This window comes from Panthera pardus, unplaced genomic scaffold (assembly GCF_024362965.1).
Source record: "Panthera pardus isolate Hobbes unplaced genomic scaffold, ASM2436296v1 HiC_scaffold_17, whole genome shotgun sequence".
NCBI classification, from domain to species: domain Eukaryota; kingdom Metazoa; phylum Chordata; class Mammalia; order Carnivora; family Felidae; genus Panthera; species Panthera pardus.
The window spans coordinates 35,098,751-35,114,522 of NW_026526732.1; the positions used below are offsets into that span (position 1 = coordinate 35,098,751).

Genomic DNA, 15,772 nt, shown 5'->3' on the forward strand with positions numbered 1-15,772 from the left:
TATTGATGTTTTAAATGCTTTATGTTTTACTGAAATACTTGGTGGAAAGTTATGGTGGCATTTAAGTGTATCTTAGTGGTGTGAACAGGTGGGGTTTTGGATAGACTGAGAATGTGTTATTACATATCTCATATACATAACATAATGGGGGGGGTTGGGCGCAATGGGTGAAGGTGGTCAGAAATACAAACTTACAGTTATAAGAAAAACAAAACATAATGGAATAAATGTCTCTACTCTCTAAATTATTGCTCTCCAATAGGTTTTTCTGGGACAAATTAGATTCAGACAATAAGGGATGCCTCTATCTATTTCAGTGTGTGTTTTTCTGTGTTCTTCACTAGAATGCAAGCCATATGAGACCAGCTAGAGATAATGGGCCAGGCTTTATGTCAGTCACAAACTCGGCACCTAGTATGACACAGCTCATAGTAGAATCTCATATGTGCAATGAAAGAGATTTTAGTATAGCAAATTGCCTCACAGAGAATATATATTATATCAATATTGGTCGAATCATTAAGAAATATCTAAGATAATCCTTGTAAATATGACACTTAGAATCATTTCTTTTTCAAATGCAAAGTTATTTATCATCTATCGATCAACCTAATGGTGTTGTTACAGATTAAGTCTCAAATTGTGGAGATTTTTTAAAACTTTAAATATTGGCATATTAGCATCTGCTTGAATCTCTGAAATTGGAGTGCTGTATTAACTTGAGGATAGAGGGGAGATATTGAGAGATATTATAGCAATGTCATTGTAAAATAACCAGAGTCTAGAATATTATTTGCACGAAATCTTGGCTAATGATAAAACCAGCAGTGTACAAACATTAATTGGCTTGTGAAAGAAGAACTGTTACATAGTTTAGTTGTAGTTGGCTTTCTGTCTGTTCCTGGACCACAGAGAAATAAAAATGAAGACAAAAAAGAAGGGAAGAGTCTTTACTGTGTCTTGCATGGTCTGGCCTTTGTAATTTTAAGTTATATCTAATTTAGAGTAAGATCAGATGATGTCATACATTTTTTTCCTAATGTAAACTTAAAAGATGCTTTTCAATACTCCAGCAAAGTGTTAACTAAAAGTATGAGGAGCTAAATTAGTCTATTAATAAACAGTATAATTGGTAGTGAATAAATTGGCTGTGATTGGGTCTTTCTTCATCATTACAACAAGCCTGCTAATTTCTGGAGCACTGCATTAGAGATAAGAGACTGTTGTGTAGAATCTAGTAAGGAGAAGTTCCTTGAGTTCTTGAAGCCTAGGGTTTTGCATTAAAGCTGCCATGCTACCATTGACAGTCTGAAAAGTGTTGGCGGTGGGGGGAGGGGGTCACTGTTGACAGTTTTCTGGACGCTTTGAGCCAATGCCCTGGCACTTATAATTTAAACAAATAAACAAAAACATAAAGCCTCACTACACAGAACAAGTATTAGGATAAAAAATATATCACATTTTTTTTGTTGCTGTTTAAGAACTCTGGGATATTTATACTCTCATACCCTTATGTCCTTAATCTATTAATTCCTTCAATATTAATTAAAAAAATAGGAAAGTAAATGGCAGGTACCTTTGAATCTGATGTGAGGACCTGCTACAAGTCCCCTAACCCTTCAGGTGTCACCTTGAGATAAAAGGGTTAGATCAGTGAATGATTTCTAAGGCCTATTACTCCTCCATTCCTTTAGAAGATTCCCCTATTCAAGTAAAAGGCAACTCTGCAGGGGAGGGTTTTGTGCTGAGAACCTTTAAACCTACAGATGTAGATCAGCCCTGAACTTATTGGCCAAACCCAGGTAAGCCTGGCTTTAGATGGGTGACTTTGAGATGGGGGAAAAAACGAATCCTTCCAGGTGTAGTCTATAATACTTCAACAACTAACTTTATACTGGAGTGTTCTTACTCATTTTGAATATTTACCAGGAAAAGTAACTATTTTTTTCTTATAATTAACATAGGTTAAGCTTCTTAACTTGCCTTTTGTTTCTCTTTTGAACTTTGATGTCTGGTCATTTATTAAGGACTAATTATTTTTTTCTATTTGGAACAGACACACTCTTCCACATGTAACTTGTTAACTATAAAACTACAAGTATATTGGGGTTTAGGACATTAACATTTCATCATTGTTTCAATATTCAGTTAAATATATTATATTTGTAACAGTTTTTTTTTTCTGTTTTAATTTTAATGTGATTTTTAGAAGTTTAAGAAAAATAAGATACTTTTTTTTTAATAGTCCTGGTAGACTCTTTCTTTTCTTTTCTCTTTTCTTTTCTTTTTGATAATTCTTTCTAAAGCATAACAATTATATCCTTTTACTGACTACTAAATAAATGAGCATTCCTAAAATGGACATTCTAAGATCTATAAAATGTTCTCAGTCTATGTCTCACAGCCTCAGCTTTTACATCTCCCACATATAATCGTTTCTGGTCTAAATCTGGAATGATTGGTATTTATGTTAAAATATATGTGTTCTCTTGAAAATAAAACACTACCAGGCACTGGGAGTTCTATAAAAATTATTCCTACAAATACCAAGACTTACAGAAAAATAGGGTTGGTGCAGGGTCACTCAAAACTTATGCAACTTTATAATCAGAGTGCTCACAAAAATAACAGTATTGATCAAAATATTAGCCTAGTTCAAAAAGCTATGTTATAATATTTAAAATGAAGAATTATTTCAGTAAATATAAAACTATACCTTAAAAGGAATAGGTGAAAGTCATTTGATGGCAAGTAGGGACGTAAGGAAGGGTGGACGGTGCTGAGTGACAGAGGGGGCAAAAAGGCACAATGCTGGAGGGGGAGAACTTCCAAGACAGAGTGCTTGGCCAAACCCAGGGCAAGTTCATGGGTAGACTTAACATTCAGCTGCCTTTGCTCAGTCGTGCAAAACTTTTACATGCTGGGAAGAACTTTTCGTTTTAAAGTTTATTTATTCTTTTGAGAGAGAGAGAGCACAAGCAGGGGAGGAGGGCAGAGAGAGAGGAAAAGAGAGAGAATGCCACGCAGGCTCTGCACTGTCAGCACGAAGCCTGACGCAGGGGTCGAAATCACACACTGTGAGATCATGACCTGAGCCAAAACCAAGAGTCGGACTCTGAGCCACCCAGGTGGCCCTGGAAAGAACTCTGTCCAAAACTTATATGACTTCCACACCTTACTGATATCATTCTCCCACTTGCCAATCTTGCCTGAGTAAATTCACACTTGTAAAGCAGAACAGAGTTTACTTGTCCCTTCCTTTTTTTTTTATTTTTATTAAAAAAAAATTTTTTTTAACGTTTATTTTATTTTTGAGACAGGGAGAGACAGCGTGAACGGGGGAGGGTCAGAGAGAGAGGGAGACACAGAATCTGAAGCAGGCTCCAGGCTCTGAGCTGTCAGCACAGAGCCCGACGCGGGGCTCGAACTCACAGATCATGAGATCATGACCTGAGCCGAAGTCGGATGCTCAACTGACTGAGCCACCCAGGCGCCCCTACTTGTGCCTTCCTAAGAACACTCTGGCTTTCCAGCCTTTGCTGTCCCTGGTCCCTGGAACTAGAATGCTCTTTACCTACTATCTGCCAGCTCCTCCTTTGGACTCTTACTCCAGGGCAAGGCCCACCTCAAATGTTACCTCCTCCATGAAGAAGTCTAACACACTATTATAATCATATAAATTAATATAATATTTTATATACTAAAGGCACAAGATCTTTGCAGAATTTCTAAATGCATGTTATAATCTTAATACATTATATGTACTGCATTGAATGGACAATTGTTGATGATAGGCTTTTGAGAATCCTTTTTACAAATTTACCAAAAAAATGTTTAGGGAAAAGTTGGTGTTAATTTGTGAGTAGAGGAATGTTAATGTGAGCCTCATTGTCTTTGTTGTATTAACAACATTTTACAGAAAACATTCCATGTGAGATTTTGTTGAAGATTATTCACCCAGCCACTTTAAACTATGAATGGTTAGGCTTTTAAACTACCCTCAGTTCTGCATTGACAAGTCCATGATGTTAAGATGAAAATGGTAGTCTGCTATACTGATGGGGAATCTGGGTCCTGGCAATGTGCATGTTCCCTTCCAATTGGAAATTAAAAGTATGAACCACTTAGCACCTAGTGATGTTGAGCTGCTATGTGTGTGTATTAAGCTTCTAGGTATTTAACTTAAATGTTATAGTTTTAATAGGCTCACTTGATTGTTGGGCTCTAAGTCATTTATGCTGAGAAATCCTCCATTTCTAGCTCATTGTTTTATATCCTCTATTCAGGTATATATAAGAATATATATTCTCTATACATGCTTTTGTATGCTTGCTAAAATTTTAAAATTCCTACACTCTGGGGCACTTGGGTGGCTCAGTCATTTGAGGTCCTACTCTTGATTTCGGCTCAGGTCACGATCTCATGGGTTTGTGGGATCGAGACCTACATCAGGCTCTGTGCTGACAGCATGGAGCCTGCTTGGGATTCTTTCTCCCTCCTTGTCTCTTTCTCTCTCTCTTTTCCTCTCTGTCTCTCAAAAATAATAAATAAACATTAAAATAAATAAATAGGCATTAAAATAAATAAGTAAATAAGTAAGTAAATAAATAAATTCCTACACCCTAACCTCTATGTTGTAATTGGTGATGTGTATTATGGCACTTTCTCCTATCCTGTCTTGGCCCCTTCTTATCCTTCTCCACTTAAGCAGATACTTCAAGTCCAATGGGTTTCCACTCGAAACACTTATAGGACCCTATGTGTTATTTGGAAAATCCTGTCGGAGATCAATTTGTACCAGGGTTCTCCATTTTGTTGTAAACATAAGTAGAGGGTGTCCAAGCTCTGTGAAGTCTGAAGCTTAACAAGTTCAGGGAAAGCTCTCTTTAAGAAAAAAGAAATGATGATGACAGCATAGCTACAGATATGCAAAACCTCCTGGTGCCAGACATGAAGGGTGGTTGGAGTGGAAAGAGACAGTAGTCTTAACTGACTGAGGTTAAACTACCTTGCCCTGTAGATTTTACAAACACACATGACCAGTTAAAGTACCGCCAAGGCACCTCCCATTCGCCCAAATGGGTGAAAGGATTTGACCTTTTATCAGCTTCATGGTAAGTCACCTCTGGTCACGATCCCTTCCAACCCGCTCCATATCATCCACGTGATAACAGAATATCGTACAATAAAATTCTGTTTTTGTAAAGCACAGACCAGACCTTAGGGGAGTCCTCATCTCAACTAACCTGACAGTACATCCTTTGCAGTCACCTTCTTTTTCTCGGAAATTCCATAACCCTATAGGTTTGCTGTCAAAGTATGTTTCTCCCATACAGCCAGTGAATGTAACCACGCGTACAGCATCGGCCTTCTGCAGAGAGAAGCATTATATTTGTTAGAGTTAGAATTTCACAAGAAGTCTTAGAGTACCCACGAGCGGCATTGGCAGCAAAATCTGGAGTACTTATTATGTGCTCTTTGTGATAGTCTTGGCTTGTACATATTCATCTTTAACCCTATTGTATCCTCTATACCCAAGCAGGTTTCCAACTCCGGAGAATGAAGGGAAAGAGTGAATTTGTAAGAGAAGGGACCATATTGTGATTCTCTGCTAGTATACACAGCATAAAGCCTATTAGGGCTCAGTACATATTTGTTAAATGACAACCCTAGTGTCATTTTCACAGGGAAAGGTCGTAAGCTTGATATATAACACAATCACAAAGGAGGGGAATGACCTGGTCTACTCTAATGAAACTTGGCTGTAATTTAAACAACGATTTCTTTTGGCACGGACACATTACAAATAAATTCTATATTCTGGTACCTGTAACTTTAGAAACGCTTTGCCAAAGCTGACCCACAATTATCTGAGTACTCTAGGGTTAAAAAGTGAATGGATGTGTTTGGGTTTTAGAACATATGTAGGAAGATGATCCCTGAATAGATAACGTTTGTAGTTACAATTTTGGGTGAAACTCAACATGTACATCTTTCTCTTGCTGTGACTCAGTGGTGCACTGCCATGTAGAAAGAATGTTTATCACAGCCACTGACATTTACAAGTCAGAGCGGCCCTTGGAATTCTCTGTTATCAGTTGGAGTCTCTTTTAATTTTCCGGAGGTTGATTATCCTACTTGTGGATTCTATTTGCTTTTTGCTTTCCCTTCTTGCATCCTAAAAACTAGACTTGGGATATTTTCCTGCTCCTTTGAATTTTCATTAGCATGTTGATTTAGTTACTTGTTTCCAGCTTTTGGTTCATATTCTGATGTGTTAGGAGCCTTGAAACTCTTGGCCAAATGATTAAGATTTTCTGCAGATTTCATTTGTCTGTTTTCTTTTTCCCTGAAACTGGCATAAGCAAATTTATTTATGCCTAGTGACATCTGAATAACAATAAGAATTATTTAGGATGCAATTTAATGTGTGACTACCACACCTTAGGCATTTGTTGTAAATTTCATGCACATAATCTCTCACTATTCACTGTGGCAGTGAAACGTGGTGCCTAAGGATGGAGGCTTCTGTGGCTGCTAACCTGTGTTCCAATCCCAACTCTGCCTCTAACTGCTGTGTGACCTTGGTCGAGTCATTGAATTTCTCTCTGACTCCGATTCCTTAAATACAAAATGAGGAGGATATTATCTACCTTTTGGGGTTGCTGTGACAATTAAATAAGTTAATTCACGCATATTCCTTATAATATTACTGAGCACAACAGGGCTTTAAAATGTTATAAAAATTTATCGTCATACCTTTCAATATGCAAGCAAGGTAGATATTTTAGCTCCCTTTTTCTAGTTGAGAAAACTGAAGGCCAAGGGGCTAAGTGACTTGCCTGTTAGAGGCGGAGAATCCAACTTGGATTTGATTTCAAAATGCATGGTTTTTATACTACTCTGTGCTCCCCCTATATTTATCTTTCTGGGGAGGAGAGAAAGTTGGCAACATGACTATATATTACTATGTGCCATATATATTTATATGCTGTTCTAAGAAATGAGGATGGTTTTAGTGTGTAGCTCTGGAATCCATTCCAATACTTTGAGTCACATCTCATCCACGAAGCAAATAAAACAGCCTCGCTCTCTATGAAGGCTGAGCTCTCATAAATTTGGGGTCACCCTGGCTTTTCACATTTTCTGACTAATCCCATCCCGGGACTATTCTGACAAGCCCAGGGTTATCCATTGTATTTGGTTGTGTTCTTGCATGTCACCGACACGTCGTTTTTCCATTTAATCAACACGAGCTTCTTTTAAAATGCAGGCACTTTGCAATTTCAAATGCACAAGGACCTGTCATGAAGCAATTATGAATATTAAGCGCAGTGCTCTATAAGAATGAGGGGAAGAGCAACTTGAAAACTTTAAAAATCCGACCATGATTTGGAAGCTTATGACTCCTGTGATATTTCCCAAGGTATTCATAAATCTTTTAATTAGATGGAAGTTTGAACTTTATAGCACTTCGTATCAATAAATCATAAGCTGATTCAGAAAAAGGGGTATAATGAAAACACACTTTGCTCTTGAGGCAACCGAAACAAGACTGTAAAGAAAACAGGTGCCACCGATAAGGGCAAAAGAACCGTTTAAGTAAATACGCATAGGCTTAAAAACATTGTGTTTCCAGACTGAATAGTCAGAGAAGAAGAAATTCCTACTCAAAATATATTTACGTTTTCATACACACATGAAGGAAAAAATAGTCAAGTTTTTGCAAAGCTTCATCATGCCTTCCCCCTAGAGTCATCACGTCAGGTCTTATGTACAGAGATGAGATCAACAGAATGGGAAAGAGAACGCTACCTTCAGTTTCCCAGTCAAGCCACCAACGAACAGCATCGCGTTTGCATCCACATCAAGAATAGTATACCCTGGAGGAGACACCGCGTGGTATGTACTGGGCACAATGCTGGCTTTGGGTCCATCCAGGGCTCTCACAGAAATGGTCCCGTTCCTCCCAGTTCTTGAGGGGTCCGCGTTGAAAGGAAGTGAAAGAAAATACAGAAAATGGAATACGCATCACATTTACAGGAACTTCAGTTTTAAAAGGTATGAAACATAGGACTTGTTTTGGAATTTTCAAGAGATAACTGGGGGCTGAGCTTCAAAAGATCTGGATTCATTACACTGCAAGTCAAAACCAAGAGTCTGATCTTTGCTGGATGCTGACTGTCAGATTCAGCCAGGGACCAGTAAGCACATACCCTGACTCTGCACCTGGTAGTTGATATGAAATGACGCAGTGGCAATTAGCCGATGGAACTGCCACTGGTTAAATGGAAAACCTTTTTCCTGTTGCTTTCCAAAACACTTTACTATCTACCAACACATGCTATTTCAACAAGTGCATACTACTTTATTTAGCATTTTGTCTAATTTAATTCAGCAAGTGAACCCCAAATGAGCCACCCTTCTGCATTATACGCTCCATCGTTTCTCCTAAAATCCCTTATTATATCTTGGATCCAAACTTGCTGAAGTAGAGTCTTCCTGGAATTGTGCATCTTTTATTGTTTGGCATATACCATCTTAACGCATACAGCATAATGTCTGCTCTTCAGAGTTGTGTATACAAATTGCATAGAAGAACTGTGCTTTTAAGTTCCATTAATAGAATTCTGAAAGCTATTATTATTTTATTTCATTTTCTCAAGTGATTGATGTCTATGACTTGTTAAATATGAAACACCGCTCTCTCTTCTAAGCGGCCACAACAGAACTTGAGTGTCTCTGTCTCTCCCTGCTGTCTCATTTAGGAAATCTTTTTCTCCCTGAGGGTGTAGTGTTGACTAAAGTACCCGGAAACAACAGAATGAATTTATCAAATAAGGTTCTTCTTCATCTTGCCAGATCTTACCAGTATCCCTTCTGATTGAAAAATTGACCTCTGTGAATATAAATATTCTTAAACTCATAGTACTTTATCTCTCCCCAACCATCACACATGCAAGCATACTATCTGCTTTCTCTCTCTACACACACGCACGCACGCACGCGCACACACACACACACACAACATACTGTCTGTCTGTCTCTCTGTCACACACACACACACACACAACATACTGTCTGTCTGTCTCTCTCTCTCTCACACGCACACACACAACATACTGTCTGTCTGTCTGTCTCTCTCTCTCACACACACACATACACACACACACACAACACAACACATTCTTTTACCAAAGATCTAAAAAGGAACTAAAAATATTTCTTCTCATTAGGTTTTAAGCTTTAATATGGAAACATTTAAGCATATGCAAACCCAGAGTAAAACTCTTTGTATCCATCATCTACATTCCAGAGTTGCTTTAGCCAACTCTAGCCCCAGGCCCTTCACTCTACCTCTCAACTACTAGCTGCTCTGGGTTCAGTAGGTGTTGGGAATAAGGAAAAGGTGAGGACATGAGGGAAAAGGATTGAGGACAACAATGGGTTCTCTATGTTATCTATACACTGCTAGAAGTTAACTGAATTAAAGCTTTAAATACAGAATGAATCAATATCTTGTTACTTTCCATTTTAAGTAGTATGGGCCTGACATACCATATATTTGTGCCAGCATTTAGAAACTGCACCTGTCTGTAGGCAACGCTGCTGTGTAGAGTAGAAGAGGAGCTGAGCACTCGAAGACAGGCGCCACTGGCAGCTTTCATGCTCTGGTTTGTACTGAACGAGGGCAAGTCCCAGGGGACTTCTTCTTCAGGGGAGAGAGTATGACCGATAGTATGATGGTATGGCTATGAGACAACCAGATGAACGGTCCAAAATGGACTGGTCACTCTGGTCAGTACCTTGAAGGTTTGTCAGTTGCTAACAGGGACTATGAGAGACCTGTTCACACACATATAGACATATACATTTACTACATAAAATTTGTATACATGCATACATAGCTACCTCCTTGAAATGGAAAAAGGAGTTTTCTTTTAAACTGGGAAAGTACGTCAAAATTCTGTCATTTAATTGTCTTAATCTTTATTAAGGTAGTTACCTTGATGCCTCAATACGGTACCAGTATGAGTCATCAATGGTCAAATCTGGATACTCTACACGTCCAACTCCAGATCCAACATCCCAGAGAAAGCTTACTTTGCCTTTACGCATTTCTATAGCCAGAAAGTCAATCTAGTCCAGAGAAACACAAAAATGATACATATCAGACATCTGAGGAGGCCAACAGCGTTCTTTTCAACAGGTGGTATTTACAGATATGTGAAATAATTATAAGTCTCACAATAAAAATTCTCAAATGATATGATTATTATGCATGATTAAGTAATATTTATTATTGTATCTTTAAGGCAACACGTGTGTCCTTACTGCTGAGGCATATGTGTTAATTTAACTAATTCTACTTTTCAAACAAGTCTTTTCTCCTTCTGATTCTTTTGGTAGAGACAAAAGAAAATATTTGGATGCAGAATTCATTGTTTTCACCAAGGATACTGACATATATATTTTTCTAAGTTTATTTATTTATTTTAGGAGAGAGGGAGTGGCAGAGAGAGGGAGAGAGAGAATCCCAATCAGGCTCTGTGCTGCCAGCATGGAGCCCAGTGTGGGGCTTGAACTCAGAAACCATGAGATCATGACATGAGCTGAAATCAAGAGCCGGACACTTAACTGACTGAGCCACCCTGGTGCCCCAGACACTGACATTTTTAAGGAGCTAACTATGATTTTTCACCTAAGGTGACGTAAAAGTTCTCACCTGAATGACAAGTATTGACTTATGCAATGACTGATTTGTTGAAAATTTTATTCATTTTGGAAGATCCCCATGCATACAAAGTTAAATGTCCAAATAAAAGGAATGAAAACTTTTCGGGTGAGATTTGTAGATATGACTTCTGTTTATTCAGGTTCAGTTATAAATTCAACATGAATCAAAAGAGTTTTCATCGGTAGGAAATGCGTACACAATTTGTCATTTTCTTTTTTTTTTAAATTTTTTCTTTTTAACGTTTATTTTTGAGACAGAGAGAGAAGAACATGAACGGGGGAGGGTCAGAGAGAGAGAGGGAGACACAGAATCTGAAACAGGCTCCAGGCTCTGAGCTGTCAGCACAGAGCCCGACGCGGGGCTCGAACTCACAGACTGAGAGATCATGACCTGAGCCGAAGTCGGACACTCAACTGACTGAGCCACCCAGGCGCCCCCACAATTTGTCATTTTCATTTAACATGAAAGCTCATTGTAATTTCTTAGAGACTTGTTTAAAATTTTTTTTTAATGTTTATTTATTTTTGAAGGAGAGAGAGACAGAGCATGAGCAGGGAGGGGCAGAAAGAGAGAGGGAGACACAGAATTCTGAAGCAGAATCCAAACTGTCAGCACAGAGCCCAATGTGGGGCTCAAACCCACAAACCACCAGATCATGACCTGAGCTGAAGTCAGACACTCAACAGGCTGAGCCACCCAGGCGCCCCCATTAGAGACTTGTTTTTAAAACTTTATTCCTATTAGTCCTTCTTCTTAAATAGGCAGATCTGAAAATATCATTCTAAATAAATGCTGGCATACTCACAAATGAAAGCAGATGTACCTAAACCCTGTAAAAAGTTTTCTTCATTTCATTTTCCTTCTAACTTAATTTGATACTTCAGAACTTTCATGACATAAGATTCTGAGGTTTTCAAATCTGAAAACCTAACACAATTTTGGGAGCATATTATTAGATTCTATACATTTTCCTTACTACTGGGATTAACCTCTGCCTATTCACACATACAGGAGACTGAAGAAGCTGGATATTGAACTTACAAATTTGGCACTTCCAAGATAAAAAAGGAGGTTGTCGGCCACAGCTGTCTTTACGTTGACAACGATATTATTGTAGCTTCCCTTCTTGATTTCCGGCTTGTATGTTCGAATGCAGTCACCCCCGGAAGACACAGATACTTTGATCTTCAAGAAAAACAGGCACAAAGAACCAAGACTAAATCTCTCAGAAAGTGTGAAGTACCTCCCAAACAACTACAAAACCATCATCATCCCTTCTTTGAAGTTATTTTTCTACCATCAAATAGAATCATTAAATGCCCATATGTGGACACCATTATACTCATTAATGAGGGCGGGGAAGCCAGCTTCCCGGGGAGATTTGGACAATGAGCTGTTCACAGCCCATATCATGTTAGTGTGCTACTGTTTTTTGAAGCATCCAAGTAACAAATTCTTACCTTCATACCTTTCTCCTTTATGAATGTGGGGACATTTTCCAGAGGTGATTTTATATGAAGCTAATGATAATGATCTTCATTAGGGTTGTTGAGTGAAATTCTACAGTTCAAATTTCAGTGATTTTCATATCACTTTAGTAGGACATCATTTTTCCTTTAGTTTTCGAGAGGAAATTACCTACCCTCTCCTGTTCTTACAGTTGGGAGAGGCCAACTAGATTTTGTTCTAGATGTTCTAACAATACGAAGAATATTAATCATGCCACTCAGAACATACATTTGAGAAAAAATTATACATTTTTATTAAGTAAATGAAACGGAAATAATTTTCCAGGAAATGAATAATTTGCCAGGAAATGAAATGGAAATAATTTTCAATGGCTATTCCTACTAATGTATTTAACAGCTCCTTTTTCTTTTGACGAGTACTTTAAAAATTACTATAAATTGCTAAGAAAGGAATTCCTACATGAACGGAACTGAAACTGCTCAGGCCGATTCTTACTCACATTTAGGGAGCCTTTCTTCAGTCACAAATAACACTAGTTGATTATGTGACTTAATTTCCTTCGGTTCAGGTGTACCCTCAAATGGCATTTTCAGGATGGCAATGGAGTTGCAGGGACTCGGGAAGAAACTGCAACTTTGCTCCATGGCAGTGCTCCAAGTAGGAAGCGGAGACAAGGAAGGGTGCAGACCTTTCCTTGCCACTGATTTAAATGCTCAGCTTCCAGAAGCCTCTTGGTTCTCACTAGCAGTGACTATTCTCATTCCTTCTAGCACTTGGTGCTACTCAAACAGTTTTTGCACTCGGGAGAAAACCAGCTAGCTTTATTGTTCCCCTCACAAATGCCAGTCTCCATGTTATGGTGACACAGGAAGCAGCTCCAAAAGTCTAGAGAATGGGCATAGGCAGCACCAGGACCCCTCCCCAAGTGTGGTATAGACAACACTGAAGAGGTGCTGGATGAAAAATTGGGTACATTTTCAAAAGAAAGCCAAGGAGAGATTTTTTGGTTCTGATGAATATGTAAATTCATATGTGTTTGAGAACTTCTGGGGACATAGCAGATCGGTTGCATTTCCTATAGACTCCGTGTAAGTCATGTATTTGTATATTATTGTTTGCTCACCTAATCTGATAACCAAATTGCATCCATCATCTGCACGTCTGCAGAGAAATCAAGTGCTGGAAAGGTACAGGGCTCAGCCTAATGGAGCTCTGTGTGGTGACCCGGGGCTTGAATAACCTCAAAGCCTGTTGTTTAGATGGTTTTCCTTGTCCTTGCCTTCCTCCTAAGGGGAGGGGGTAGTCTGCAACATTGGTACCCAGAATGTTTGCTCTGTGTTCTGGGGGGAGATATAGTCTTCCTGCTAAGTGTAGTTTCCTATCAGGAAGTTTGTTCTTTGCTCCACAAATGATGGGATTTTCCTTCTACATAAGGTGCGAAGAGTAGGTAAATGAAAAAGACTTGAGAAAAACAGAACTAGGAAACATGCAACTTTTACTCTGGATGTTAATACTATGGAGCAGACATGCCGTGAAGGTTGGCAGAGGGTGCTACCTGATGGAGTAGCAGCTATACCAAGGGTTGTCCAAGGGCTTAGAGAGAAAAAGTATAAAGCATGAGAAGGATAATACGGTAGAGGGCAGGCAGGAGAAATGCAGCCTTCAGATGTTTTAATGTTTAGGAAAAGGTGCAGGATATCATGAGTATTTGAAGACCCTGGCACCAAGCAAATCCAATATCTAAAGCAGGGTATACGCATCACTGACATAATAAGATAGTCAAAGAGAAGAAATCAAGGTCTACCGGGAATTCGTGAGTGGAGCTGAACAGCAGATTGAATGATCTTCGGCAGGAAATCATAACCAAATTCCTAGTGGGGCTGGATTAGTAATCAAAAGTAACTGGGTGTGTGGTCTGTCTTACCTTTATTTCTCAAATGCTTCCTAGTTTGGGCCACTGAGCCACATTATGGCTAGTTTAATCACAAGTAACTTATTTTTGTTCACAGAATCCAATGTAATCATACTACTTGCTTGCTGTTTAGAGAAGAAATGCCTGAATGTGGGTGGAATACACGACAGTTTGGTCACAGGATTGGTTTCTGTGCTTGGTTAGGTATACCTGGGGGAAATGATAGGGGATTGCATGACTGGTGTGTTGAAAAGGGGATTATCAAAGTGTAGACTACAGAGCACCAGTGCTGAAGCCTAAGTGAACTGTGGAAGTTCTGAGAACGGAGAGTCTAAGGGAGTAGCCATTTTAAAACTCAGGGTATTTACTATTGCTAGGAGTTATAGTTAATCTCCTTTATGCCATAGTATAAATATCTAAAAATATGGTTCTCTGAACAAAATGATGGTGTTATGCCCCAGATGCCAGCAATTGATCTCGTAAAGTAATCTATTGCTCAACTCTTACACATTTATATAAAAATCCCTCTGGATTTTCTGTTTTCTGCCTTATGGTTTTGAATATATCCTCAGTATCTGAAAAATTCAGGCAGCCCAAACAGTTGGTAACCAGTCCATAGCTACTAAGCTCTCCTTTTAACTTCGTTGTGTTTTGATTTCCAGTAATAGAGACCTCTTTAACAAATCTAAAAAAGTAAATCAAAATACAGTATTTATAAATTTCTCTAGAAGTTGCTAGGACATATGCCTTTCATAAGAAGGGAGAAGTTTCTGAAACACAAACATTTCTTAGAATGTTCGGGTCTATCAATTATTCTTCTTTCTAATATGAACCCTTCCTAAGACTTCTAAACAAAAACCACTAAACATTAGATACCTCCAAGGCATTTCTCATACAACATTACTAATGAATCATTATGAACTCAATTAAACATTATTGAGGATCCCATTATTATGTCTATTGGATTTTCACTGCATTATGTTCATCCAGTAACTAGGTCATTCATTTAAAAAGAGTATCAGCTACTCAATTTCAGAGCCAACAAACCAAAGAAAGATACTCTATTTTTATTTAAAAATTTTTAAAATGTTTATTTACTTTTGAGAATGAGAGAGCACAAGCGGGGGAGGGATAGAGAGAGGGAGACACAGAATCTGAAGTGGGCTCTAAGCTCTGAGGTGTCAGCACAGAGCCCTACGCAGGGCTGGAACTCACAAACTGTGAGATCCTAACCTGAGCTGAAATTGGACACTTAACCAACTGAACCACCCAGGTGCCCCAAGAAACCTACTTTAAAATACATATCTTTAATTTCTTGGTCATGTTGAGTACGTATCAGGGCCACATTCAGACACTCGTGCCAGGTTACAAATATATTTATAAATCAGGCAGATGTCATCTTCAATAAGCACAAAACTCACTTGAAAAAAATTTGGCTTGCTTCTGTATTTCTAACATCTTATTAAAAAAATAAGACACTTTGCTATAACTTCCATTTTCAAACGTGACTGAAAATTTCCTTGAAAGGCATGGACAATGGTTAATTCTTCTAGCATTTCTTTATAACTTTCAATTTGTATCTTGAGACAGGTTTTATATACTTAACATGCCACAATTTTATCTTTTTCCCCTGGCGGGGGGGGGTGGGGAGG

At 38.5% G+C, this 15,772-nt stretch overlaps 1 protein-coding gene across 4 annotated transcripts in view; it reads right to left on the bottom strand.

Annotated features, from left to right (window-relative positions):
• The window catches only part of LAMA2 (laminin subunit alpha 2), a 620,981-nt gene that overhangs the window by 60,449 nt on the left and 544,760 nt on the right, over window positions 1-15,772 (bottom strand). For all 4 annotated transcript variants that reach the window (XM_053904501.1, XM_053904500.1, XM_053904503.1 and 1 more), the window contains 4 exons: window positions 11,780-11,923; window positions 10,007-10,140; window positions 7,816-7,975; window positions 5,247-5,371 (listed from right to left, as the gene is read on the bottom strand). In XM_053904501.1, coding sequence (XP_053760476.1) covers window positions 5,247-5,371; window positions 7,816-7,975; window positions 10,007-10,140; window positions 11,780-11,923 — 563 coding nt within the window. The remainder of the gene's footprint in view (window positions 1-5,246; window positions 5,372-7,815; window positions 7,976-10,006; window positions 10,141-11,779; window positions 11,924-15,772) is intronic.